This window comes from Cajanus cajan, chromosome 8 (assembly GCF_000230855.2).
Source record: "Cajanus cajan strain Asha chromosome 8, NIPB_CcT2T_4, whole genome shotgun sequence".
NCBI lineage: Eukaryota > Viridiplantae > Streptophyta > Magnoliopsida > Fabales > Fabaceae > Cajanus > Cajanus cajan.
In genome coordinates this window covers 903410-930423 of record NC_138524.1, presented here as the reverse complement: position 1 = coordinate 930423, position 27014 = coordinate 903410, and the positions used below count along the sequence as shown (strand labels likewise).

The window sequence follows — 27014 nt, the reverse complement described above, 5'->3', positions numbered from 1 at the left end:
ATAAAATTATGAAATTTAAACTCAAAATAGACAATATCATATAATATAAAGATATATGTGTGAACTTTCAACATATAACAATTAGTATTAAAGCAATATTTCAACTAAGTGATTAACCAAACAAGTATATATAAGGACTATAATTGGCATGTCTTGTTGTCATGAGTAAAGCTGTAAAGGTGAGAATAAGTCAAATCTTAAATATGAATTTTATAAATACAATCGTTATATTGAAAGTTCATATCAATTTATATATTTATATCAAATTTAGATAAAATTTAAAAATAACTTAAAGGTAATCAAAATGTTCATATTTTAGTATATTTTAAAATGTATATATTACATTAATTTTGTTTTATAAAATTGAAATATTAAATCATCTTATATTAATATAAAATTTTGTATATATGATCTAAAAGTAAAAAAAAATTCAATCTAATGGTTGAATTTACAAAATTCACATTTAATATAAAGTTATTAAACAATGTAATACTTAGTAAAAATTACACCGACATTATTATAACCCTCCTCATATATATATATATATATATATATATATATATATATATATATATATATATATATATATTTAAAATAGATTTATTAATTTATTTAAAATTAATTTTATTAATTTGTTTAATGTTATTGATGTAAAATATATTTTTAAATAGACTAATTAATTAAAATTTTTAAATAGGTTAATAAATTTGACTAAATATTTTTAAAAAATTGGATTAAACTTATGAGAAAAAATTATAATAAATAATATATTAGATTATATTTTAAATTTATAGAATAGATTGCACTTTTATATTTAAAATCTGGTTTATTCTTGATCCTAAATTAACAAAAAAAAAACGACAAAACAAATATCTAATATGATAAAGTACTAGAGTCAAAGTTGAATATTCATAAATGGAAAATATGACTTTCAATTCAAGGTTGGAGAGGGAGTGCTGTAACAAGGTTGCTGACTAGTGACTGCTTAGACGAGGAAGGAGGAGATCGAAAGGACAGAGAAAATCAAATCAATTGGATGCCATGTCATGCCCCGACCTGGCCTTTGTCATTGGATCAGATCTACTGTTTCACACTAGTGTTCCCTTTCACCTTTTAAATAACCTTAGGTTCATCACCATTTTCCAAAAAAAAAAAAATATATATATATATATATATATATAAAATACTCATACAAAAGATAAAAGAAACTATAATTAATATTAGTTTGTTTTTAACAAATTAACTTATGCACTTTAAATTTTAGAAAAATTATAAGAGAAATCTTCTGTAAAAATTAAGTGTATAAGTTAATTTTAGTTTATAAAATGTGTTTAATTTTTTGAGCTTCTTATTTTATTTTCTTATAAGTATTTATGAAAAATTTATTAAGAGAACCTTCATTGGTTTTCAAAATCAATTTTTATGCATTGTTATTGAGAAGTTTATACACATATATATATATAATTATTTAAATATATAAATTATATTTAAAATTTGTATTAAAAAAACTTAAAATATTTGTAATACAATATTATTTTCAATTTATTTTGAGATTATTAAAATTTAATTTATAAATAAATTTTTTTAAATTAATAAAATTCTTTATATTCAAAACAAAATACCTAAAAACACTTTCTTTAAAACAAATTCCTAAAAAATATTATAAGTTATAATTAGTTTAAAAAGTATACTTTTAAAGAAATCAATATGAGAGTTTATTGGATACACAAAGTCTCTTTTAGTATAAGACCTTTTAGATAATGGTAAAATGTAAAATCATAAAATTTAAACTCAAAATAGATAATACCATATCAATGTAATGACATGTGTGTAAACACATTATACGCAACAATTAATATTAGAGTCAATAATTTTGTAGTCTGACCTATTTAAAGCTTAACCTACTTTGACATATTTAACAATAGGTCAAGTTTATTTTTTTTAAAAATCTATTTATTTTAAAAATTTGAACTTTTACTTATATAAAATTTTTGTTAGATTTGAAAAATCAACATATTTATCTATATAATATAATAAAATAAAAAAGTTAATGTACATATTACATTATTAACAATGTAATTAAATAAAAAATTATAATATAAAAAACAAATTATCATTTTTTTTTATATTTTCACCTTTAAAAGAAATAAAAAATAGAAATTCTAATACTTTGTCCTTCATCTTCATGATTGTTTGTCAACTTTTATATATTAAACATGAATTTGTATGTTGCACAAAAGAATTTTCAGGAATTTTTCTTCAAAAAAAATACTTTTAGGGATTTTTTTATATAAATATTATCTGATTTAGTTTTAATTTATCATAATTATTCATGGATTATATTTTAATATTTTAAAAAAATTATCTATAAAAATAATATTGTGTTATAATATAAAGTATTTATCATAAATCTAAAATATAATTTATATGTTTAAAAATATTTATTTCTATAAATTTTAAATATGATTTATATATTCATACATAATATTTATTTCTATGTATATTTTATTGCAAATTTTATTTATATATAATAAATATTTATTCTGTGCATTGCACATGTTAAAATACTAATTTAGTATATTTCAAATTTGATATGTGAAATATGTAGAATTTTTTTTACAATATTAACCCTTTTCATCATAGTTTGTGTCTGGATGTATATTAGTGTACATGAATATGTATAAGTTATCCCTTTTATATTAGTTTTTTTTTTCTTTTAAAATATAAAATTTAATAATAATATAATAAACTAATTTTATCACACAAATAAAAAGATATTCATATGTGCATTAAAAATAGATTTATTGACTTATGTAAAATTAAATTGATTAGTATATTTAACTTAATATAAAATACTTTTTTAAACAAACTAATAAGTTATATCAAATTTTTAAATTGACTAATAGGTTAGACTATTTTTTTAAAAAAAATATGTTAAAATATAAGAAAAACCCTAGGTAATATATTATATTAAAATTTTTAATTTATAGAACAAGTTTGAGTTTTATACTCCAAGTTTGACTTATTACATTCCTAATTGCGAGTTAACGAAGGAACACGAATCAAGTATCTTAAAGATGACTAATTGCTCTAAAAACTACCATTGAATGCTTGTGAATTGTAAAAATGACTTTTGTTGTTGCGAGCTAACAAATGAGCGACTATGCAAGTATTTATAATACGATAAAGTATTAAGTATCACAATTAAATGTTTGTAGATTGAAAATTTAACTTTTCTTAAAAGATGAACATTTGTTTAAGATAAAGATCGTTGAAAATATAAAAAATCTCATATTGTTAGAATAACAGGAAAAATACAAAATTATAAGTATAAAAATATTTTTATTGATACAAATTTTTTTAGGCAATTGAGCAAAAATAAGTTCACAAGCTCAAAATTAAGTTGTGATAGGTCTTGAGTCAACTTCAAAAGTATGATCAATGGATGTAAGATAGACAGTAAAACTAAAATTTCATATTTTTAAAATTATGAGATTAAATGTCTTTAATTTATAATAAAATAAATCATAAAAAGGTGAAAAAAAATGCAAATTAAAAGAAAGAAAAGTACAATTTATCTGAATAAAAAACAATTTTTACATACCATATTCATATTAAATTGATTTGTTTATAATTAGTTGTATAAATAATAAAATAATTTTAAAAAAATTTATGACTAAAATATGATTTTAATCCTTTATTTTTATTTTAGATTTTAATTTAGTCCCCTAAATTTAAAAAGTTTCATTATGACCTCTTAAAATACTTTTATTACTCAATTGGTCCTTTTATCAACCTTTTGTACTAATAGTATTAATTTTGACAAACATAACATCTTCACATACTGACACGTGTTATTAAATTGATTAAATTAGTGAGATAAATTGTCAGAAGGATCAATTCAATCTCCCAAAGATACCTAGGGGATCAAAGTAAAATATTTTAAATTTAAAAAAATCAAACTCAAACCTAAAATGTAAATAAATGATCAAAATTATATTTAAGCTTAAATTTAAAAATATTTCACAATAATATATTTAAAATGGTATTTAATAGTCAAACTATTTAATATATTTATCAATTAATAAACATTATAGTATTATTTTACATTTGTACATTTATATTTTAAAGTAGACCGCAAAAACTATACTTTGTTGACAGAATTTAAATTATTTTTTTAAGTATTTGAGTATATATACACACATACACATACATAATAATAATAATAATAATAATAATAATAATAATAATAATAATAAAATATATATAATAAGCATAGCATATATAGAATTATATGCTGTTATATAATAATGTATAATATGACATAAATTATTATATACTTAAAAGTAACTTATTATTAAATAGACATTATTATATATAATATAAACAATATATAATTCTATCTACAAATTTTATTTAAAAATAATAAAAAATAAAAAATAAAAATAATAGAAGTAACAATATAAATCAAGTGAAATAATGTACAAGTGCTTGCAAAATAATTTTAAACAAAAATATTGACTAAAGGTGATTACAAAATAAATGGATAGTTATTATTATATAGTAGATGCTTAATTTATATATATATATATATATATATAAGTTTTAATTTAACGAAAGACTTATTTTTAAAATAAGTAAATTACCTCTTATTATTATTATTTTTATTATAATAATAATAATAATAATAATAACATAAATATAAAGAGAAAAAGAAAGGAAAACATCAAACTTATCATAACTATCCATAAGATTATATTAAATTAAAATAAACTAATATTATATTAGCCAAAAAACAGTTAATTATAATATAATGAAATAATTATATTATTCATATTTTAAGTTTTTAACTACCCACAATATTATTATTTCAAAATGAGAACCTACTTTAACCTCTAAGTGATTCCATCCATTTAATCTCTCATTGAGATATTCAAGGAACACCAGTCGAGGCATAATTTAAAAATTAGTAGGTTGGAATTTATTTTTGGTATCTAACAAAAAAAAATCTTCAAACTATATTAAAAATTAGTAGACTGCTTATACGTTCTACAATTAATTGTATATTTAGTATTTTTTAATAGTTATCAGCACAGGTTTTGCACATCCCATTTATTCTAACACCCAAACTTTTTTTAATATTACATTCATTTATAGTTATTTAACATTTAATTTTTACTTGTTCCAAACAACATTAATAATTAAATAACTTTTTAAATAATGGGAAGAAACAAATCAAAATACTGATGAAATATGTTAACATTACATAACATAACACACCATAGTGAAGATAAAATATTACAAAATAAGTGATCATTGAGCGCAGGTGCCTCATGAATGAAAGGGATATCCGTCAAAAAGCCCTCCTCATGAATGAAAGAGATATCCGTCAAAAAGCCCTCCTCGAATGCTTGTGCAACAGCCTTAGGCCTCTACTATCATTGAGTGTTCATAATACTTTTCCACATTCATTTGAGAGGATGGATCAGAATCTCCGGGGGCCAGGCTTGATTTGTATTGAAGGAATTCTCACCATTGATAATTTAGATTTTCATCTTGTATTTTATTTTATATCTCATTTTCACTTATTTTGTCATATTTCATGCTATGTTAACTAACTTCTTATAAGTATGATAATTTATTTTGATTTGTTTCATATTTGTGACTCATTATTTAACGAGTTAAAATTATTTAAAATAAACAAAAATTAAGCACCAAAATTAATTAAATATTTTTTTAAAATTAATCATCCTAGTAAAAATATTTAAATTAAATTATTTGTATAAATAAGTTAGATACACAAAAAAACATGGTTCTACTGTATATAAGCTCCAACTAACACAACAAAACAAGTTTTGTCTACAATGAAAACGTGTTTTCATCAGGTATTATTATTCAATCAATCCCCCAATTTTCAATTATGATACAACTAAATCAAGATTTCAAAATAAATTTTATACAGCAAAAACATATTTTACTCAAGGATATTTTTGACAATTTTTTTAAAAAAAGTAAGTGTAAGAATAGAAAGTCTAAAATAAGATTTTGGTCCTTTATTTTAGTTTTCGGATTTAGTCAAATCTCCTAAGTTTAAAAATTTTCATTTTGTTTTCTCACTGTGTTTCTGTTAGACAAATTAGTTTTTCCACTAATATTGTGACCAAGAGTATAAATTTTTGTTAATGTGGCATTTCTAATAATTTATCACGTTGGACCAAATTGACAATTTAAAGGATGAGATTTATGCAGATTATCACAATCCTACATTATGCTTGGAGAGACCAAAAAGTTGCTGGTTACGTAATTCACTATCACCCAAAAGTACCCTAGTACAACTATACTTAAAATTGCAAAGAAGACGTATTTCTTCTTATCTACCACCCTAGTACCCTACATGTTCTGCATTTCAAACGTTATCCCTCCAAATCCTTTCTACTTCCTATCCATGGCTTTGGCAGACCACCACCAAGAAACATGTTTTATACTTTTAAATTTTAATTCTTTTAAATATATGGTTGAATCCTCAGGATTTAAATTAGGTTTACAAGGGAAGCCATAAAATACAAGGACAATGTTTTTTTTCTTTTTCTTTCAAATAATAAAAATTGAGATTTTCTTAAAATTTGTTATTGAATAAATAAGAATTTCTTCCCTTCAAAATTTTAAATTTTTAAATTTTTTCCCTCAATCTCTAAGCGACTTTGATTTTTCCAGCCTCCAAGTTAATACATTTAAATTTAAATAAACTATAAGAAAAAGGCCTTTCATGATATTGCTATTTATTAGGTCTTTAAGTTTTTTTTTTTTTTTTTTGAAAAAACGACCAAGATTGCTTTTTTATTTCCCCCAAAACTTAAACTAAAATAATCCCAAACATAAATTTAATTAAAAAAATATTTTCTTTAAAAACACATAAAATGAGCCTTATATTTATGGCTAATATTCATGGGTATTAAGATTTTATCGAGTATTCAACACATGACCGCATATCTCAATTACTGATTCTCTTTTGACTAGGTTTCTTTATTATGTTTAATATTTTTAAAGAGCGATCCTTATATTTTTATATTATTTTTTTTTAATTTCAACTTTATAACTTTTTACTTATTTCACAATAACCATAATTTATACATTCTAAATCTTTTTATTTGTGATATTGTTTTTTTTTAACGTTGTTCCTTGTCCTAAGATACAATCAGACATACACACATAATCACAACATAAAATTATTTCTATTGGTATCGTTTGCAGTAGCTTATTGTTCCATTTATTATTGTCCATTAAAACAATACTCTAGTACAACCTACGACATGGATAGTAATTTTCTATCATAAAACGTAAATGTTCACATTAGAAAGGAAACTGATAAACTAGATGATGTCTCCCACAACATAATATGATTATGAATTGTCTTGGTTATATTAAGTACACAATCTAGAAAGTTTTAGTAATTTGTCATGAGGATTATGAATGCATTTTAATCCTGATAAATCGTCCATAGTTATCTTTTTGCCACAAAAACTTTCCTTATAATATATATTTTATACTTATCCTAAAATAAAAAAAAACTTGGCTACCCCTGACCTTACGCCCAAAACTGCCTTACATTTTCCAACTACACTGCTGAGTCAACCAGAATCAGTTCAGTGTAAGAAAAAACACGATTTTCCTCCGCCTCCCCCTAAATTTTCAATCCCACTCCATAGTTACCGTTGCCACTTGCAACCACTTAATGTATATATAAAAGGTCCAGAAGTTTTTTCCTATCGAATTCAGTTTATTTGTTTGTTAAGTATTTAATCCTCGACTAGTTTTTTATTCCCATTACAAGCCAACTAGATTTTCTTGCAGTCTGTCTCTATTTTGAGGAGGTACATGCATCAGCGAAGAGAGAAATTATCATTATTGTAATCAACAGCTTCAGAACATTTTTATAACTCATTAAGAGGCCAACAAAAGAGCTCTCTTGTTTATAGGAGGGTTACGTTGTAAGTATTGTTGCCCCTATAGAGTTCAAAATCACCCTCTCAAAATGAGTGCACTATGACACGAGGGTTACTCATCCTACATTCCTACTGGATCATAAAATTTGTATCATTGTTAAAATTAAAATAACCATGGCATATTTTACCACAGAAGGAAAACAATAAAGATCAAAGAGATATCATTCATTTATTCAATAGATAAAACAGCCAGCCTAAGGGGCAGGCTGTTTTTGGGTTAAGAAGGAATCTGTTATCATAAATTATTAAGATCGAAAATCACGAACCTGATAAAAACACAATGACAGGGTAGAGATTGAAGCCCAGAATCGCCAATCAAGAAGTCTATCTCACCGCTTCAATGAGCGCTCCCAACATTGTGCAATAGAAAGACGGGATAATCTTTAACTAAGAAGAAGCGGTTCTAGGAAATAATACAAAAAAAAAAAAATCCAACAACCTCTAAATTAGAAGAATTTTAAATTATTGTCACTATTACCACTACATACTATCTGAATCCAAATATAGACTGCAGGTTACTTAATCAAAACCAGTGCACCATAGTGGAATATCCTTAAATATATACTAATGAAATGAATATATCCTTTCCATCTGTCATAAAAGGTTACCATAAACCTAAACTGATCATAGAGTCCACTCCCCAGGTCTCACACCAACTATGAATTTAGACTTTGAAACTTCGGATTTCACACCAACTAGGTTGTCAAAAGGCAACATAACATAATTGACTGAGCATGACATGAATCAATGATACAAATATTGTTTTTTAATTAATTAAAAAAACATGTATAGTAATTTTGGTACACCAATTCTATCATCATTATATAGAAAACTCATATTTTCATGTAATTTTTTCCATTTCATAGGCTGGCACAAAATACCCTAGATATTTTGAAAAGTTGTATCCCCGTATTGTATTTAGTCAACAAGTTCATAAAAGAATTCTTCTTAAACCAGAGGCTTATATCACCTAGTTAGTGTTATGAAATACATCATGCTAAAAGCCAGCCACCAATCTGCCCACAGTCCTCTCAAAACAACATTACAACTCCCAAGGATGAACTGCATCAATATATAGGGTAATAAAGAATAACTAGCTCATAGCCTTATAGTGCTCAAATGTGGGAGATAATAACAAAACTATTGTGTACACTCTTTTCTACTTCATCCATCAATCAAAATGAAATTTTGCTTCATAGAAGTAAAATATGGCAAAGTTTGAATAAATTGTCAGATAATATTGCTTTGATCATTTACTCTAGGTTGATGGTAGACTACAATCATGTACTAGTTACTCCAATCTAACAGAACAGTAACATTTCTCCTAGTCCACAGGAAACCAAGGATTTGTATGGATACTTATAAAAATGTATGTCAAGGTAATTCTCCTAACATTCCTATATTGGGAATATCCAAATTTAGTGCTGAAATAACAGACTGAAAATTTTACAATTTGTTGGAATCATCGACAAATGATGTTTACAATTTCCCATTATTAGAATTCCAAAACCCAATCAAGGTAGTCAAAGGTGAAAGTCACCAGACCCCCAATTGTTGAGGTAAGAGGTACCAAAGATGCACTCCTAATTTGGGGAAAAAAGAAGGAAACTACAAAGAAATGAAAGTACTATAAGCAATAAAAAAGACTTCAATGTGATTGAATTACTTAAAATTAAATTTACATAAAATGGTAATGAATAAAGATGGAGTTTAATGAATGGTCATAAGTAGTTTCAGTTCAATATTAATTTTCCAGTCTTAATGATGCATCATGTCTTTTGTTTAGAGCTTATTTTTTTTTATTCTTTTATTCAATAACAACTCTCGTCTTCTCAACAGTTAATTGCTATTTAATTAACATATTTGAACGTTCTCTCTCTCTTTTTTTTTTTTTTTTATCTCACTAAATTTAATCTTCTATCACCTTTTTACCATTTTCCCCAAAGAACTAATTCACTCCTTTCCTCGAACTAAACATCATCCTTAATTGAGAGCTACGGCTGAGGATGTTTGATACATTCAAACTTAGTAAAATAGGTAAGAATGGAAGTAATTAATGGGGATTTTACTGGAGTAATATATAGTTCAATTTCAATTTGTTTACATCATTTTTTATTATTTCTGAATTTAAAAAATAGGGGATCTGAGCAATCTTCATTTTGTCGGTTGCAATCTAGTTTTTTTCATCTTAAGAATCAGAATCACAAAAACAGCTCAACTCCTGCAGATTTTAAGTGATTGTAGCCAAAATTCAGTCTGTTCCAAGCATTTGGATCACCAGAAATAAATATGCTAAAGTTTGCTAGGGCAGCAAAGCCAAATGTGAAGAAAAGAATTGTGTCATAAATATCAATGCAACACCCTTCCATCAGCTTGGTTTAGCACCTCAAACATCACTGAACCCAATAGGTCATTACTTATGGCACTTGGGATGTGTGTAGAGGAAATATAACTTTGTAGAGACAATTTTTGTAAATATAATAAATAACTTAAGAAAAAATCCTTATAGTATGATGGGTAAGTGGTATAGCTTTATGGTTAATTTGTAATGACTATTTTGATCTCTTCTGTTAGCTATAGTACAAACAAATGTGGGCATTCCTTCCTATAATATAATATAACCATAATGTTCATCAAGAGATTATAACCATGAAGACAAAACTAGACTAGAATATGCAATTACCATCAATGTAAAGTTGTCAATAGAAGAAGGCTTCTATGGCAAGTGAAAAGAAGGGCTATTGATAGTGCACAATAGCAACAGTTGGCTGCTACAGAGCTGTCGGCCTAACTTGGATGATTTGCATGCGTTGGTGCTGCAATGCTTGTTGTTTCAAAAGCCCTGTTTTGACCCTGCTCAAATGTTATTTTGTTTTTTTATAGGGGTAAAAATGAGACTACACTCAGGTAATACCTAAAAGATGGAAAAAAAATCCTATTCCACCCTCCCCAATTAGAGCAACAACTATGTCCGCAGGGAGCCAAACAGAGCCTTCACTATTTCTCTTCTCCAGAGACCATCTCTTCTCTCACCTGCCTACCTTTGCTGGAGAGAATCACTTCTCTGGCCATTTTCTGGTGACTGCAACAGTGCAGCCTTCTCTCTTCTCAGGCCATTTTCGGTCTGTTATTGTTTCTTTCATTTCAGTCATTGTTTACTTGTGTGTTTTTTTCCCTAGAACATGTTATTGATAGTTACCAATATGTCATAGATCGTGACATTTTTTAGCATTAGATACCTAAATATAGTAGAAACAGATTATATATATGTGAAAAAACAAATATAGCAGCCATCCTACTATTGTGATTATGGGGTCAGCTACTATTCGGGATTAATAACTATGGTCAAAAGATTGCCAGCCATCCATAAAAATTGTACTTAACAATAGCATGTAAACAACATAAACAAAATGAAACAATAGAAACTGTTAACAAAGCACCAAGGTTGAGACAACTATTCCAGTTATGAATTATGGATTCAAATTCAAAAGCCAACAAACTTAACTGCCACAGTACTCCAGTTCCGAAAAACATCTCCATTAACATGAAGGCAGCAACCTGAAATAACATAAGTAGCATAAATAACTTTGAAAGAAGGAAAAGGACATCAAATGGTAAGTATTGCTAAATGCAATAATACCATAACATCTTTTGATGACAACTGAATGAGAGGGTATCAGATTACAGCAAATCATAACTACTTAATGCTTATTTCCTCGACCCTCAAAAACAGCATTGTGCATCTTATTTCCTTCATCAACAGAGCCTTGTTCACTGGGTATTCTACAAAACAAAAGATATTTGCGTAATGAAGTGATAGAAGATTTATCTTCCAAATTTAATTTTTTTCAGATGTGTTAAACAGCATTAATAACATCATTAAAAACAAATAGCTTACAATTTCTGTTTCTTTGCATTTTGTTTGATTGTTTTAACTATATCCATGGCCATCATCTGGTGCTCCTTTGTTTGCGAATGCAAGTCCAAACCTTCTACTGTTTCACAGTCAACTTTACATATCCTGCACCACCCCATGCTAGAAGCCTTCCTTCTCCTCAAATTATCAAATGATCTTATATCTCCCTGGAAAAACCACGATGGTAACATGAATAAAAAAAAATATTAAAAAATGAACATCACTTCAATATTGCAGTCAATTTACAACAATAAAATACTACATTCCACCCAAAACATCCGCATTCCATCTACTCAACTTCAATTTTCTAACTCTTACCTATATAATAATAATAATAATAATAATAATAATAATAATAATAATAATAATAATAGCAAATACAGAATTTAGTACAAGGGTAAACAAAACTTAACTGATAAAAATCCAGCATCATTAGGAAATCCTGCAAGAGAGAAGCTGCTCCTAAACCCAGGCTCACCAAGTTGTGGATGACCTGGCCGGTTGCCTTTGTTGAAAGATTCAAAACTACGGAAACCACCAAGTTCAACTGCTCTCATATGACCAGGATGGGCACCAAAACCAACAGGGTCCCCGAGCTGTAAATGTCTAGGAATATTATGTGGACCTAAATGTTCACCTCTCCTAAAATGGCCAGGAAATTCATCTTGACCAATGAAATCACCACTCCTTGGATGTTCACCCATTCGAAAGTTACCAAAACCATCAAATTCATCACCATGTAAATGGCTAGGCAAACGAGGAAATCGACTATCACGGAAATCACCAAAATGACGTGCAACTCTGCCATCAAAATCATCTATACCTGACTTACCAACAAGACTGCCAGAGTGGGGCCCCAATCTCCGGGATGACATCTCAGCATATTCACCAACAGGACTTCTTGGAGCCATACCATCCATATGATGTCTCCCATATCCAGGACCTGGTCCAAGATAACCAGGATGAAGAGTAGAACCTAATTTCTTAATGACATTGTCATGAATACCAACCGGTCTCTTTCCAGCTTCATGTGCCCCTAATGAAAAATTTCCAAATTTTGAAACTGGCTCAGCATCCAAAGGCATCCTAGAAAATTTCTTAAGATCATCATCAAACTCTCTTCTATCAATATTTTGTTGATTTGGCACATGGAAAGGTTTGAACCTTCCATCCTGCAAACCAAAACCTTCAGGGGCATGTGGGGGTACATTGGCTGTCATTCGACCATGCATATCTCCAGGAAGTGGTGCACCAAATTGAGGCCCTCCAAGGCGAGACAAATTGGATGCTCCAGCATGAAAAGGAGGCTCATGGACTTGGTTAAATGGTCGTGGGGGTCCAAGAGACTGAGATTGAAAGCTCCGCCCTGGATTATTAAATTGGATGTCAGAATCTTGCTGTTGCTTAAACATGGTTTGTGGAAAATTCTCTGTTAAGGGCTGTCCTGAATGATGAGCATGGGCAGATCCATGATTCCTAACAAGGGCTGAAGAGTGCTCTGAAGACAGTAACTGATTAGGAACTGTTGGATGTGGCAATTGTGATGCTAACATTGCAGAAGATCTCTGCTGGACAGAAGGAGGCCCATAATTAATCATTTGTTGCTGATGCTTACTCTGATCAGAAAAAGTGGCTGTATGAGACAGCTGGGCAAAACCCCCGTTGCTTTGAGAGACAGAATGTGCGGGATTATCATCATTACCCAATTTATCAGATTCTGAATCAGGGAGTTTTGTCTCTGTCTTCGGTGGATGTCCATCTTGAAATTCATTGCCTTGGACAGAATGCTCATTACTATCATTTTGAACCTCATGCATTGAACCAACTGATTTATTACCAATTGAGGGCTTCCAATTGCTTTCAGCAGACTCCCCCATCCCAAGATTCTTATTCACAGAATCACTATTTTCTAATGCATTGCCATTTGGTACTGAAGTCTTCAGAGAGTGTGGATCTTCATTATTTTGCTTATTCCCAGCCTCAACTGGTTTCAAATCTGTTTCAACTTTTTCAGATTTCAACTCAATTGCTGATCCAGACACTATGTCCAAATCTTTAAAAAATTTACCCTGTTTCCCAGAGGCAGAGTCAGTTTGTTGCTCAACAACATCACCTTGTCTATCAATTGATTCGGGTGCCCTAGACTGCAATTCAGAAGGTAACTGTACTTGATTATTGGTCCCAACCAACAATTTCTGATTTTCAGGCAGGTAGCCAGCACCATTTTGCCCAGGTCTCACTGGAATGGTATTGGGAGATTGTGCAAATGGCTGTAGGTGTCCTGCATGATTAGGAGCTAAAGGCCTTCCTGCAGGATTCTGAGATTGACTGTGCTGAATGCTATTTGATAGTGCAGCATTACCCTGTGACTGCGGATAAGCATGCTTAGGAAATGAATGTGCTGGACCTTGGGGTCGTAAATGAGGTGGCATAGGCATTTGGTGTTGTGCATACGGCTGCTGAGGTATTTGTTGAACGGGTTGTAATGTAGGACGTTGGTTAATTTGCCCAGGTTGTTGATTATGAGTATATATTGGTTGCTGTTGCAGAGGGGGGTTAGTTTGGCCCTGAACGGATGAAGGCAACAAAGCTGGCTGTTGCTGGTTAGGAAACATAGTATGAGATTGATTTGGACGTGTAGTTGGAATTTGTGGAGGGAACTGATTCTGCATCTGTACTGGGTGTTGGGCCTGGGGCTGAGGCCCACTTTGAGCATGCATATGCATAGTATGATGAGGGATTCCTGGTTGCATATTTGGGTGAGGCAGAGGTTGGGGATAAGAATGATGCCCTGTCACTGAATGCGACGTTGCACTTTGCACTTGAGGCTGAACATTGGGAGTCACTGGCTGGTGAGGAGGCATTGGGAGCTGAGACACATGTTGAACTGGAGCATTAGGTTGCAGTTGTGGATGAACTTGAGGTTGGGGAACAGGATACTTCTGAACTGGTTGTTGAATTTGAGGTTGTGAATGCTGCATTTGAGGAAGAGGCTGCTGATAAGGAGGCACTTGCATATGTTGTTGGGGCTGAGGTTGGACAGAATGAGGCTGGACTTGGGGGTAAGGATAAGGCTGAGTTTGAGCCTGAGGGAGGGCTTGCCCATGGCCTGGTGCGTGATTTGTCTGACCATGTGGCTGGACAGCAGGTTGAAGTTGCTGCGGTTGTTGTTGAACTTGCATCTGATTCTGAGATGATGGGGCAACAGGAGCCTGAATATGTGAAGGCGGTTGAGATAGTCCTTGTGCTTGAGGTTGTGGTTGGAGTTGAGGCTGAGATTGGTGTTGGGTCTGTGGCTGGGGCTGTGATTGAGCTTGAGGTTGGGGCTGACCATAGGCCTGCTGGTACTGTGGAACCCCAGATTGTTGATATGGGTAGTAATGTTGATACTGCTGTTGGTATGGATCTTGTCCAGGGTATTGCTGGTAGTATTGTTGATATTGTTGCTGCTGCTGATACCATTGCTCTGCTGTTGGCTGCACAACAGCTTGGGTTTGGGAAGCAGAGTTAGGTAGCTGATTTGAAACCTGCCCAGGCATAGTTGTGACAGCAGTTTGAGAAGTGAGAGCTTGTGAAGCCGTTGCTGCAACTGGAGCAGTGGTCTGGTTTTGATCCGTAGAAGCAACAGCACTAGTAGCTGAAGGATCCTGGGTAATGGCCACCTGCTGTACCTGACCTTGCACACCCTGCCAATCAACAAACATAAGAACCACACAACCAGAAATAGACAGAAGGAACTAATATATTATAAATGGCACATACAGGGCAGTTTTGTGCATGTTCTTGTACTTGGCGATGCACTATTTGGATCCCACACCTGTTGCAAACAACAGGAGAATTGCCAAAGGCACATCCAGAACAATGAGATGTGCACTCAGACAAAGTTCCTTGCCATGTGCATCCACTCCTATGGTAAAGACAATGAACTGCTATTTTTCCAATAGTTTCAGCAAGTGCCTTATTCGACTCTGTCAGAGGCTGCAATTAAGGCATACAAATAATACACATTCAAAAAAGCAATGGGGAAAATGTATATATTGCACAGGAGCACTTTGGAATGAGAAGTAGGAAAAGAACCTTGGAATCTGCCTCAGTAACCAAGTACCCATCATATGGGCAAGCCCTTGTAGTGCTCACAACGTATGTCAAACATGGCTTGCAGTATAAATGAGTACATTGTGACTGTAAAGCTTCATTTGGAAATACAAGCAGCCGACAGACAGGACAGAAGTACTCTCCAGCGAGAGATTGAATGTTCACTATGCACTCATTATCAAATCCCATGCTTACCTACAAGCACAGCTTCAGTTCCAGGCACGCATAAAACCTAAACAAAATTAATTCAATCAAATATACAGTGAATTAATACTTCCAAGCCAGGAAGTATAAATACAACCATGACATGCATGCGATAAGTCTCGGACAAGAGGCTATGATTTTTTTTATTTAAAAAGAGGTGATTATAATACAAAGTATGAAGTTAATTTAAATTGAACATGAAATAAAACTTTTAAACCACTCATGCACACTGCTTAACCCGAGCTAAACCCCCTTGGAATTACAAGATTAGAATTCGTGTCATGAAACGCTAAAATAAAAGTAAACAATTATAAAAGTGCGATTAAAAATATTCAGAGTGTTCAGCAAGGATACGTGGCAGACCTACAACACGACACTGCTAACGTTTACAAGTACCCATGCTTCTAGCTTCCAGCACACTCTCACGTATTTCAAACAATAGGGAGAAGAAAATGGGACTGGAAGTAGGTTACCAGACATTAAAGAAGTGTTATTTATCATTACACATCACGCAATAGGAAAAACAGATGGAATTTACGCAAAGCATTAGCGTGTCAACAAAAACACGAAAACTAATCCAACACGCGTCTCTGCGTGCTGCATCTACCAAATTATCGTGAATGCAAACGAAATGACGATGCAGAGAATGCGGATTCAGGTAAAGGGGGCAAAAACCATGAAGATTCTGCTCTAAACTAAAAATTAAATAAATAAAGGCGTAAAACCTAAAAGTATTCACCAAAAAATCGGCACCTGAGTTATTCTTAGCGACTCCGGAATCGATTCGAAAACCTAAACCTCAAACGAGCTAAAACCTGCTTCGGAAACAAAAAAAAAAAAAAAAAAAAAACCGCACGAAAAAGTTATAGAAGATCGTGTTGTGTGATAGATGAGAGTGAAAAGAAAACGGAAAAGGAGCTTAATAGTAACTTGAAGGATCGCCCAGGCACGAGGACAAAATTTGCGTTTCGAGAGAGAGCGGTGCGAGCGGAAGAAACAAGGTGTAACTGGGAATGTGAAATGTGTTGTGTATTTATTAGTGAAGGATATGAATAAGGGTATGCTACCTGTAGTACCACCGCAACGACTGCGTTGCCTCTTTTAAGTTCTCCCACTGCTTGATAATTTTTATTTTACTTTAAATATATTTTTAGTTTTTCAAATTTTATATAAATTTATTTTTTTTATTTTTAAATTTTATAATTTAAATAAATCTTATTTTCATTCTTATACTTAAAATTTTATAGAAAATTTATTAAATATCATCACATAAAATTATCTATTAATATTTTTATTAATATTTATGAAAATATCATGTTCATTGATAATATATAATTATCTCAATTTTTCATATATGTTGTTGGTAACTTGGGACACTAAAATAAATTTTTTAAAAATTACATAAACTAAAAATAATAATCTTAAATTTTAGAAACTAAACATAAATTTACCCTAAATTTAAAAGACTAAAAATATATTTAAGTCTTTTATTTTTTTTTCATCATTTATGTTTAGGTTTTGTATACCCAACAAATAATTGGTACAAGTGTAGCTATATTTTTTTTATAATAATATAGTTTATTTAAATTGTATGAAAAAAAACATGATTTTAAAAAATAGTTACAGGAAAAAATTCACTAAATTTGTCCAACCAAATTTTTTATCAAAAGTGGTCATTAGATATTTCATATCAATAATCGATAGTAAAGAAAACAATATATTTAAATTTGGTTAGTTTAAGTAAAAATGTGTGAAAGAAAATGGGTGAATAGAAGTGGACAATAAAATTTAATTATTGCTTTAAAAATAAAAGGAAAAAATGAATATGAGTGACATTTTTTTTTTATACATAAAATGATAGTTGGAGATAACACCCCTAAAATTGTTAAACAATAAGTTAATAACATGTTGAAAATCTTTTGACTAAAAATTATTATTCACTTAATAGTTAATCAGAATTCAATACTCGGGACTTATTTATTGAATTGACAATAGAGGTTCAACGGGTGAATTTCATCCTTAATGTCAAAAGATCTTCTAAAGCAAATATGTCTATTAAATAAATATTTTAATAATAGTAAAAGATATCAAACAGACATCATACAAATTATAAATTCAAATAACATTTTAAACTATTTGTGTCAAATAACATTTTTCCCTAATTTACTACATGCAATCAAATAAATAGGAGCAATAACTATGGCTTATTCCAATTTTTATGTTTTGACAAATTTTGGACGAAAATAAAAGGGAAGGAGATGTTTTATTATATAATAAAGTATATAAAAATTGTTTGTTACATACAACCTAGCTTAAGGGAGATATTCACTTCCTCACTCACATGATTGTAACCTTCTATTTTCGACATTTTCTTGTCTACTAGTGATAAATTTACATGCATGATTTCATCAGAAATAAAAATAAAAAGAATAAAAGTTTGTAGTCAAAACATAAAATAGTTTGATTTTAGTTTAGTTGCAAATAAGGGATGTTTTTATTGTTTTATTTAAGTAACACACTTACAAAAAGTTAGTAACTAAGATATTGTTTTTTTTTTAATAAAGTAATACACATGTAAAAAGTTAGTAACACCAAAGTTAGCACCATTGTAAAATAGTTGTCCTTAATTGTCTAGCATGAGATGTTGGGTTTGTGTATGCTTACACATTATGATTAGTGGGATTTGTTGAAAGCACAACATGTGAGATGTGAAGATGTAGGAAGATGTTGGATGAGATGCAAAGTCACATAAAAATTCATTAGGATTAGTGAAATCGATTAGAAACACAATATGTAAGATGTTAAGATGTTGGATAAGACACAAAGTCACATTAGTTTTATTGGGTATCCAATGTTCAAGACATTAGACTAGCTTATAAGGCATTAGATTAATGTCTAGCTTCTAAAATATTTCTTACTCAACAAACTTGTTGGTAGTGATTTATCTCGACTTTTACAAGACACATGAAAAGTTGAATGTGTTAAAAAATGACTTATCTCGTTACTTGTTCTAATTTTAAGATTTTTTTATTTGCATTTCACACTAAAAACTTAACCATTAAAATATGGATTTGAACCTTCAATTATTTCAATTTCACTCACCGTTACGTCTTCTTAATTGTAATTCTATTATAATTTTCTATTTTCATTATAATTAGGGTTAGATAAATGTTATGCATTTTGTTCATATAAATCTTTGATTTAATAAAATGTTGGTGATATGAGTAATTTTTTTTTTTAGTGTTTTCTTACAATCAACACTTGAATCACTTGATAATATAGACATTTAGGAAATTTGTGATGAAGGATCATGCATGTATGTTATAGTATGGGTTAAATTACCATGTCCTAAGTTGATGTTATGCATAGCACTTTTTAATACAAGTGTTCAAAACCTAATCATCTCAATTGAAAAATAAAAAATTATCAATTTTGTGTATTTTAGTTGTATAGTTCGATTTGCAAATTGAAAATGTAAAATCAATCTAAATCAATCGAACCGCAACTTACGGGTTAAAATTTATTTTAAAAATAAAAAAATCATTTATAACATTGGAAAATGATTTTTCAAGTGACTAATTATATACGTGAGAAACAATATTTAATATGATAATTACAATTATATTAAAAAAAATCACCAAAATAATAAGATAAAAACATGATGCCAAATAGACAATGTTAAAAGTTTAAACTATTTTTATATTTTTAATTTAATTTTTGACATAAAATTTTTAAATAAACAAAATAATATTACATATTTTATATTTATTTATTTTTTGAATAACAAGTTTTTTAAATTGCAAAATCCAAATCAAATTGGGTTGATTTCAGATTTTCACAATACATTTAAACTCTAAAATTTTCTATTTAGTTTAGATGATAAGTTAAAAATTAAGCTAAACCGCATTAGAAATACTTGTACTTTTTAATAGAGTTATTATAATTTTTTTTATGTATAATCGTAAGCCTTTCATAATATACCTGAATTACAACACACGTTAAGATATTATATTATGTCATCATTTATCATATTTTTATAAATAAGAATTAAAACACAATACATGAAAGAGGTCACATTAAATAATTATACGATGCGGTTGTCTAAATATAAAATTATTTTTTCAAATTTTACAAACGATAAATTAACTTTTAATCATAAAAGTTAAAATTTTAAATATAAAATAATTAAAATTTAGGGAAGTGTATTGAATTAGAATTTTAAATGATTTTTTAGTTAAAAAAAGTTTTATAGATTTTAAAAGATCTTGCAGGATTTTCATGACTTTTAAGATTTTGTAAGATTCTGCAAAACTTTCAATCAATATTTTAATGAGATAAAAAAGTCTTATGAATTTTAAAAGATTTTGCAAGATTTTCATGATTTTTAAGATTTTGTAGGATTCTGCAAAACTTTTAATCAAGATTTACATATAGAAGTTTCACCAAATAGGAGAATGGAATGAGAACAATAGTACAATATTATATATATTATTAGCAAGAGAAAAAAATAGAGAAAACATGAGAATAAAAAAATAATAAAAAACTCACTTGAAAATTCATAAAGCACTTGAAAAGTAACCTCAAGCGTGTAGTTCAGCAGTAGGGGTTGATCCACGCTTAAGCAAGGTCAGAGGTTCGAATCGTGCCTTGTGTATGCAGCCGCGTTAAATCTTGGGGCCAGGTGCCTCAAACGTAGCGAGGAGATTAGTCACTGCTATCGACGGTGGATACTCCAGGAACGAAAAAAAGAAAGCACTTAAAAAATTACTTCAAACAATCTTTCAAAATCTGATGAATTTGGATGAGATTATTTTATGAATTTAGTATAGATACCACTAAAAAGTCTTTCAAAATCCTTTTAATATAACAATCATTTAAAATCCTTATATTTTTGAATACTAATTGATTATTTTTAAGTTGTAAAAAGTCTCAAATAAATATCAATGAATTTTAATGGACTCTTTAAAAAATCTTGAAAATCTAAATTGAGTAGTACTAGATTATTTTTAAGTGACATAAAATTCTAATCAAATATCAACAAGTTTTTTACTAATTTTTTTTTTTAAATCTTATGAAATCCTATACCAACACACTCTCCTTAATTACAATTTTTTTTTAGTTTAAAAGCTTAATAATTTTTTTTCAAGAGATTCAAACCCAAACACAAATGTAATAAAGCAGCCAAATCTCTTATCTACAAGCTTCCTTCAGATGTAGAAAAGCTGGTTAACACAAGTTCATAAGTAGCCAAACAGAGTACGTTGGTTTGGTTTCCATTACTTGTCTGGAATCTGGATAAGCTGCAAACCAACATCCACGACCCGTTGTCAAATCCGGCACCAGCATCATAAATTTCTTTCCTTCACGTAAATGTTACTTTCTATACGGCAATGTCATATTCTGACTCTGCACATATTCTATTCGATAAAATGCCTCTCAAATTAGTCTTCTCTTGCTCTCCCAACAATAGTTATTTGCTCCCATTTTAAGGATTTCCCAACTTCACAATATTTACCCTTCAAGTTAAATAAGTTTATTATTAGTTTGGTTTACTTAGGCGAGAAATTAGCATGCCTCATTATTTGTCTCATACATTGACATACGTATGGTGTGTATCAGTGTCACTGTGTCAAAGTTTTGTTTCTTTTGATGGATAGGTAGAAGTAGCTGAGAGAGCAGACCATGGTTTGCTAGAAGGGATGAGATGACGAAGCTTGCAGGATATTCCCTGGCCGTTTCATTTGCTCCCATAAGTTATAATTTAGTTAAAAACAATTGCAGATTCACGATAGGTATATCGCGTAGGAACAAATGCAGCTCTAGGTTATTTTCCATTCATGCCCAGAAAGAACAATTGCATGAGAAACCTGGGGTGGTTGGCAGATACTATTTTCCTCCTTGGTTTAGGTGGGTGCTTGGTAATGATATCTCTGCATTGCTTTATTGGTTTTGGTGCCTGGTTCTCATCTGCGTGTGCTATAATTTATACTGATTTTGTCAAACTGGTTTGGTATTTTGTTGGTTGAGTTTCAGTGTTGCTCCAATGATGGACTGGACAGACCATCACTATAGGACTCTAGCACGCCTCATATCAAAACATTCTTGGCTGTACACTGAGATGCTTGCAGCTGAAACAATTGTTCATCAGAAGGACAATCTGGTAAATTTAGATATATAAGTTTGCTTGTTAACAGAAAATAAGAAATAACTAGTTACCATTACCATGGAGCTAAAAGGGTTTCGCTTGTGTGAATAACTAAGGTATTGATTGCTGTTTTGCAACATTCTTTGTGTTTTCTGTGGTAAATAACATACATTGTAAATATTGGTTTTCATTTAAAACCAATTGTTTATCGTATCTTTGTGGGCATATGTGCAAAAGAGCTCAAAGTAATACTTTGGTTTTGACATCATAGTTTCTGGATAAATTGGTATTGAAAAGCTGTTTATTCTTTTATTTTGTCTATTTTGCTCAGGACAGATTCTTGGCATATTCTCCAGACCAACATCCCATTGTGCTTCAAATTGGAGGGAGTAATATAGAAAGTTTGGCTAAAGCAACTGAACTTGCTAATACTTATTGCTATGACGAGATCAACTTAAAGTTTGTATATTTCCTATCATCTTAAACCTTAAAGTTTTATTGTCCTACTATTGGTCTTTGATGTAAATATTTTTTTTCTCTCAAAATTTATATCAGCTGTGGATGCCCTAGTCCAAAAGTTGCCGGGCATGGGTGTTTTGGTGTGAGCCTTATGCTTAACCCCAAGGTCAGAAAACCATCCTTGATCCTTAATTAAATATGACAACATGCAAACAAATTAAATCATTAAATGTATAATTTTTCTTTGTCAATGCAAATTGATATGAATCTAATGTATACAAGGAAAGTTTGTTGCTGAGGCCATGTCAGCAATTGCTGCCAGCACAAATGTACCTGTCAGTGTCAAATGTCGAATTGGTGTGGATGATCATGATTCTTACCATGAGCTGTGTACGGTTCTTCTGTCTACATTCTTTGTCTATTTTCAATGAATGGGTTTTATCTGCTTCTTTTCATAAAAATTGCAAAATGGTATTACAATGCACCATGTATATGTTAGTATATAAATTATTTTACAAGTTCTTATAACTGATCTTAAACAGTGTCTTGCATTAAGAATGCACTGAAGGGGTTTTTAACTTTCAATGACTGGGTATATTACATGCATACCAGTGGGTGCTTATTATTTCAAAATCCCTGGTTGCTTGTTGCCACTAACTTGAAATTACTACTTTAATTAATGGGAGCCAAATCGTGACATGCTGATAGGAGCCAGGAATCTTCATGTATGATATCTTGATTGCTATAGAAACAATGGGAACAGGGCTCTGAATTTGGTTTGTAACAATCACTGAAAACAAATAACATATGGTTTGCTTGTAGAAAGATACAGAGTCAAACATAAAAATAATTTTGATGGGAATTTTTGGGATCACCCTTTTTGTTTCAGCTACTACTTATTAGGCTTGCAGTTGCAGTTTATTTGTCTGGTAAGATATCGCCTTTGAGAAGATCAGTAGTAAAATGAAGTTATGAATTTATGTTTTCATTTATGCCAGAATCAAATCATTCCTTGTTAACTCAACAGAAGTAGCAATTTGCACTTTTTATACCTCTTGTTACTAGGGATTCATCTAGTATTTTGCGTTTCATTGGTCCTAAAGTATAATGGATCTCTGTTGTACATCATATGTTGCCATTGATGTGGTTTAGATCTGAGGTTATAACTTCTTCTATAAAATACTTGTGCCATGGTTTTTAGGGTTACATATTGAACTTTCTATTGTCTGTCAGGTGATTTTATATACCAGGTTTCTTCTCTATCACCCACTAAGCATTTCATAATTCACTCAAGGAAGGCACTACTCAATGGCATTAGCCCTGCTGAAAATAGGAGTATTCCTCCGTTAAAGTATGTGCTAGTAAAATTTGATTTTGTAGCCACATTATATATACACTAGCATGTTACATGTCATCTCTCTCTCTCTCTGTCTTTTTTTTAATTTATTTTATTTTAATTTTTTTAATTTATATATATATATATATATATATATATATATATTTTTTTTTTTTTAATGCAGGTATGAATACTTCTATGGCCTCTTACGTGACTTTCCTGACCTAACATTTACAATCAATGGTGGTATTACTAGTGTTGATGAGGTGACCTGTTGTCATTATAATCTTTTTTTTTGTGTATTGAATCATAATATTCATATGAATTTCTAGGAATTTTCCAGGTCTAAAGCTGTTCTCCTCATAATCACTACATATTGTCCTGACTCCTGATATTTCTATTTTTGCTGGTGTATGTGCGGATTTTGATTGTAGGTCAGTGCAGCTCGAGAAGCTGGGGCTCATGGTGTTATGGTTGGACGTGCAGCATACAACAAGTAAGTTTCAAATACAATAGTTTCCACCTTTTGCCTGTTTGACGTATCAGGATTCTGCTTTTCTGAAAAAATATCCTAAAAGCTTATGGTGTTAGATGGGGACATTGAAATTGTATATTTATAACCATGCTTGTTGTTTGTATAAATTGATGTGGTAGTTTGGGTAACCATCGTTGATAATCTTAACAGCCCTTGGCATATTTTGGGACATGTTGATGCTACAATTTATGGTACACCAAGGTGTGGTCTTACACGTCGTCAGGTTCATTTACATAATATTTGGCTTTCCATGGATTCATCTGCACCAATTCTGAGTAAACTTTCACATTACTCTATCATTTTTGGTTTTACTTATTAATTTCTCATTTAATTAAGGTCCTTGAAAAATATCTAGCCTATGGGGACTCGGAGTTGGGAAAATATGGACATAAGCCAACTGTGCGGGATATTGTGAAGGTGGTGATAAATATAACCGTCTGTTTGTTGATTTTCTAATTTCTTCATACCATTTGCTGTAAATTTCTATGTAGTATTGAATAGATGATATATAAAGCCATATTCTTTTATGTAGATGTATCTTTAAGCTGTTTTACTAGTATGGTAGACACATTTTCAGTATTTTTGGGTATTTATAAAGCGAACATACTTGTTTGATTCCTTGCAGTCTAATGCATGAACTCTATTAATGGATTCCTATTTTATTTTAAAAGATTGGAGGTTTTTTGTCCCACCTCCTCCCTTTCATTTGCATTAAGCAAATTATATATCTATTAATGGCATTCAAATTTCTACCTCCAATTTGCTGCTATTATACATCAATTGTCTGTTTTGTTGCTGCAGCCTTTACTCCATCTTTTCCATTCGGAACCTGGGAATGGACTTTGGAAGCGCAAAGCTGATGCTGCTTTCAGAAATTGCACGGTAAGATTAGAGACTAAACTATCAACAGACTACGGGATTTACAATTATTTTAATCATCGATATCAAGAAAAGCTTATACATGTAGTCTTTTATATTTACCGTTCTTTTCCATGATTTCTATCTCATGGATGCTAAGGTGCAATGGTTCATGGCATGGTGATCTGGCATATATTATTATCATATATATGTCAACATCCATCTATCTTTTTTTAGCTGAACCCTTTTGCCCTATAGCTTACATGGAGTTGTCTCTATTTCTCTAGAAATTTGAAAATAATGTTTTTAATATGAAAGACTCATTAAGGATCCTTATTTGATACCAGCTACATTATTAGATTATAGATAGGATAGATTGCACCGAAGCAAAGTTGTGGAAATAAACTGGGAGGAAAGATGAGGCAGAGATTATCCATGGAATTAATGACTACTGTGGAGAGTGAGGATGACGCCAAAAGAAGAGTGTTTATTGGGATAATGTATTCTTCTATTCTGTCGTGGAAATTAGGGACGTACATTTACATGTACTAAGATAGCTAGTTCTTTCATTCCCTCGTTATTTGAAGTATTTAGGTCAAGCTTTTGTGTTACATAATTTGTTTACTATAATCTATCCATTTACCACTTTCAGTTGCTATATTAATTGATTTAAATGATAACTGGATTCTTGCATCTTGCAGACAATCGAATCATTTTTTGAAGAAACCCTTGTAGCAATTCCCGACTCAGTATTGGATTCGCCTGTTGCGGAACCACCACCCGGCCGTGGAGATCTTTTTGCTAACATACACAATTTATTGCCTCCTTCATACAGAAAAAGGGAAGAAGCAGTAACCATCTGTGCTTAGCTTCACGTGTGCCCTGCAAAACCAAGCTGTAGTCATTGCCTCTTTTATTTGTTTATTTATTTTTATTTGTAAAATGAAGTGATAGGTCTCATGTAACAGCTCATATTAATACAACATAAATGCATAAGCTATTTTTTGTAAGCAATTGATTTTGAATGTAATCCATTCGATGTAGAAGCCAGGAGCATAAAATAGTGGATTGAAATTCTATGTTGCGTTTGCTTTCACTCATGTTTGGGCCACGGAATCTTGTAATGGATGTTAAAACTATAATATAGAATATTGACAAAAAAAAAAAAAGAAGAAGAAAAACACTGCTAACAAGATTGTTGGGTGGCTCACATAACTCTGTATTAGATAAGCCCAAACCCTACACGAAAAATAGAAAAGTAGAAATTGAAAGAAATTTTAAACGAGATAGATATTTTTTCCTTGGCAGCTATTCATATAACACATTATACACCCAATGACCACTAGTTCCAGTGGATCACTTATTCTACGTGGCAATAATTTATTGGTCATTTCATAAACCGGATAAGATAGTGGGGGGTCCAACCAGTTCCTTGTTTGTGAATTACATTGCATATATTCTTT

General features: G+C 30.4%; 2 protein-coding genes across 13 annotated transcripts; one reads left to right on the top strand and one right to left on the bottom strand.

Moving 5' to 3' along the window:
- Window positions 1-5241: 5241 nt before the first annotated feature.
- LOC109798449 (uncharacterized) lies at window positions 5242-17298 on the bottom strand. Of its 11 annotated transcripts, none has more exons than XM_083062562.1 (11): window positions 17149-17298; window positions 16972-17033; window positions 15997-16246; window positions 15682-15897; window positions 12333-15605; window positions 11902-12086; window positions 11644-11786; window positions 11509-11561; window positions 10918-11178; window positions 10687-10856; window positions 5242-8406 (listed from the first exon to the last, which is right to left on the bottom strand). In XM_083062562.1, exons 3-7 carry the CDS (start codon window positions 16201-16203, stop codon window positions 11705-11707), a joined length of 3963 nt encoding a protein of 1320 aa, XP_082918688.1. In that variant the 5' UTR covers window positions 16204-16246; window positions 16972-17033; window positions 17149-17298; the 3' UTR covers window positions 5242-8406; window positions 10687-10856; window positions 10918-11178; window positions 11509-11561; window positions 11644-11704. The 11 variants fall into 11 exon arrangements, with proteins under 11 accessions (XP_082918688.1, XP_082918689.1, XP_082918691.1 ...); XM_083062563.1 differs by having other exon boundaries at window positions 10687-10845; XM_083062565.1 differs by lacking the exon at window positions 10918-11178 and having other exon boundaries at window positions 5242-8075; window positions 8270-8406; window positions 10687-10845.
- Window positions 17299-21368: 4070 nt separating this feature from the next.
- LOC109798264 (uncharacterized) lies at window positions 21369-26651 on the top strand. Of its 2 annotated transcripts, XM_020358470.3 has the most exons (13): window positions 21374-21584; window positions 21876-22125; window positions 22252-22378; window positions 22695-22822; window positions 22919-22988; window positions 23110-23212; window positions 24056-24173; window positions 24343-24424; window positions 24593-24654; window positions 24844-24916; window positions 25030-25110; window positions 25495-25575; window positions 26253-26651. In XM_020358470.3, exons 2-13 carry the CDS (start codon window positions 21923-21925, stop codon window positions 26418-26420), a joined length of 1296 nt encoding a protein of 431 aa, XP_020214059.1. In that variant the 5' UTR covers window positions 21374-21584; window positions 21876-21922; the 3' UTR covers window positions 26421-26651. The 2 variants fall into 2 exon arrangements, with proteins under 2 accessions (XP_029127082.1, XP_020214059.1); XM_029271249.2 differs by lacking the exons at window positions 25030-25110; window positions 26253-26651 and having other exon boundaries at window positions 21369-21584; window positions 24844-24968.
- Window positions 26652-27014: the final 363 nt, after the last annotated feature.

Coding starts and splice junctions, on each gene's coding strand:
- LOC109798449 (XM_083062562.1), bottom strand. CDS start 16,203: ATGGGATTTGATAATGAGTGCATAGTGAACATTCAATCTCTCGCTGGA. Junction 15,898..15,996: donor TTACTGAGGCAGATTCCAAG/GTTCTTTTCCTA, acceptor CCTTAATTGCAG/CCTCTGACAGAGTCGAATAA. Junction 11,787..11,901: donor AATGCAAAGAAACAGAAATT/GTAAGCTATTTG, acceptor TTTGTTTTGTAG/AATACCCAGTGAACAAGGCT.
- LOC109798264 (XM_020358470.3), top strand. CDS start 21,923: ATGACGAAGCTTGCAGGATATTCCCTGGCCGTTTCATTTGCTCCCATA. Junction 22,989..23,109: donor GCCTTATGCTTAACCCCAAG/GTCAGAAAACCA, acceptor ATACAAGGAAAG/TTTGTTGCTGAGGCCATGTC. Junction 25,111..25,494: donor CTGTGCGGGATATTGTGAAG/GTGGTGATAAAT, acceptor TTGTTGCTGCAG/CCTTTACTCCATCTTTTCCA.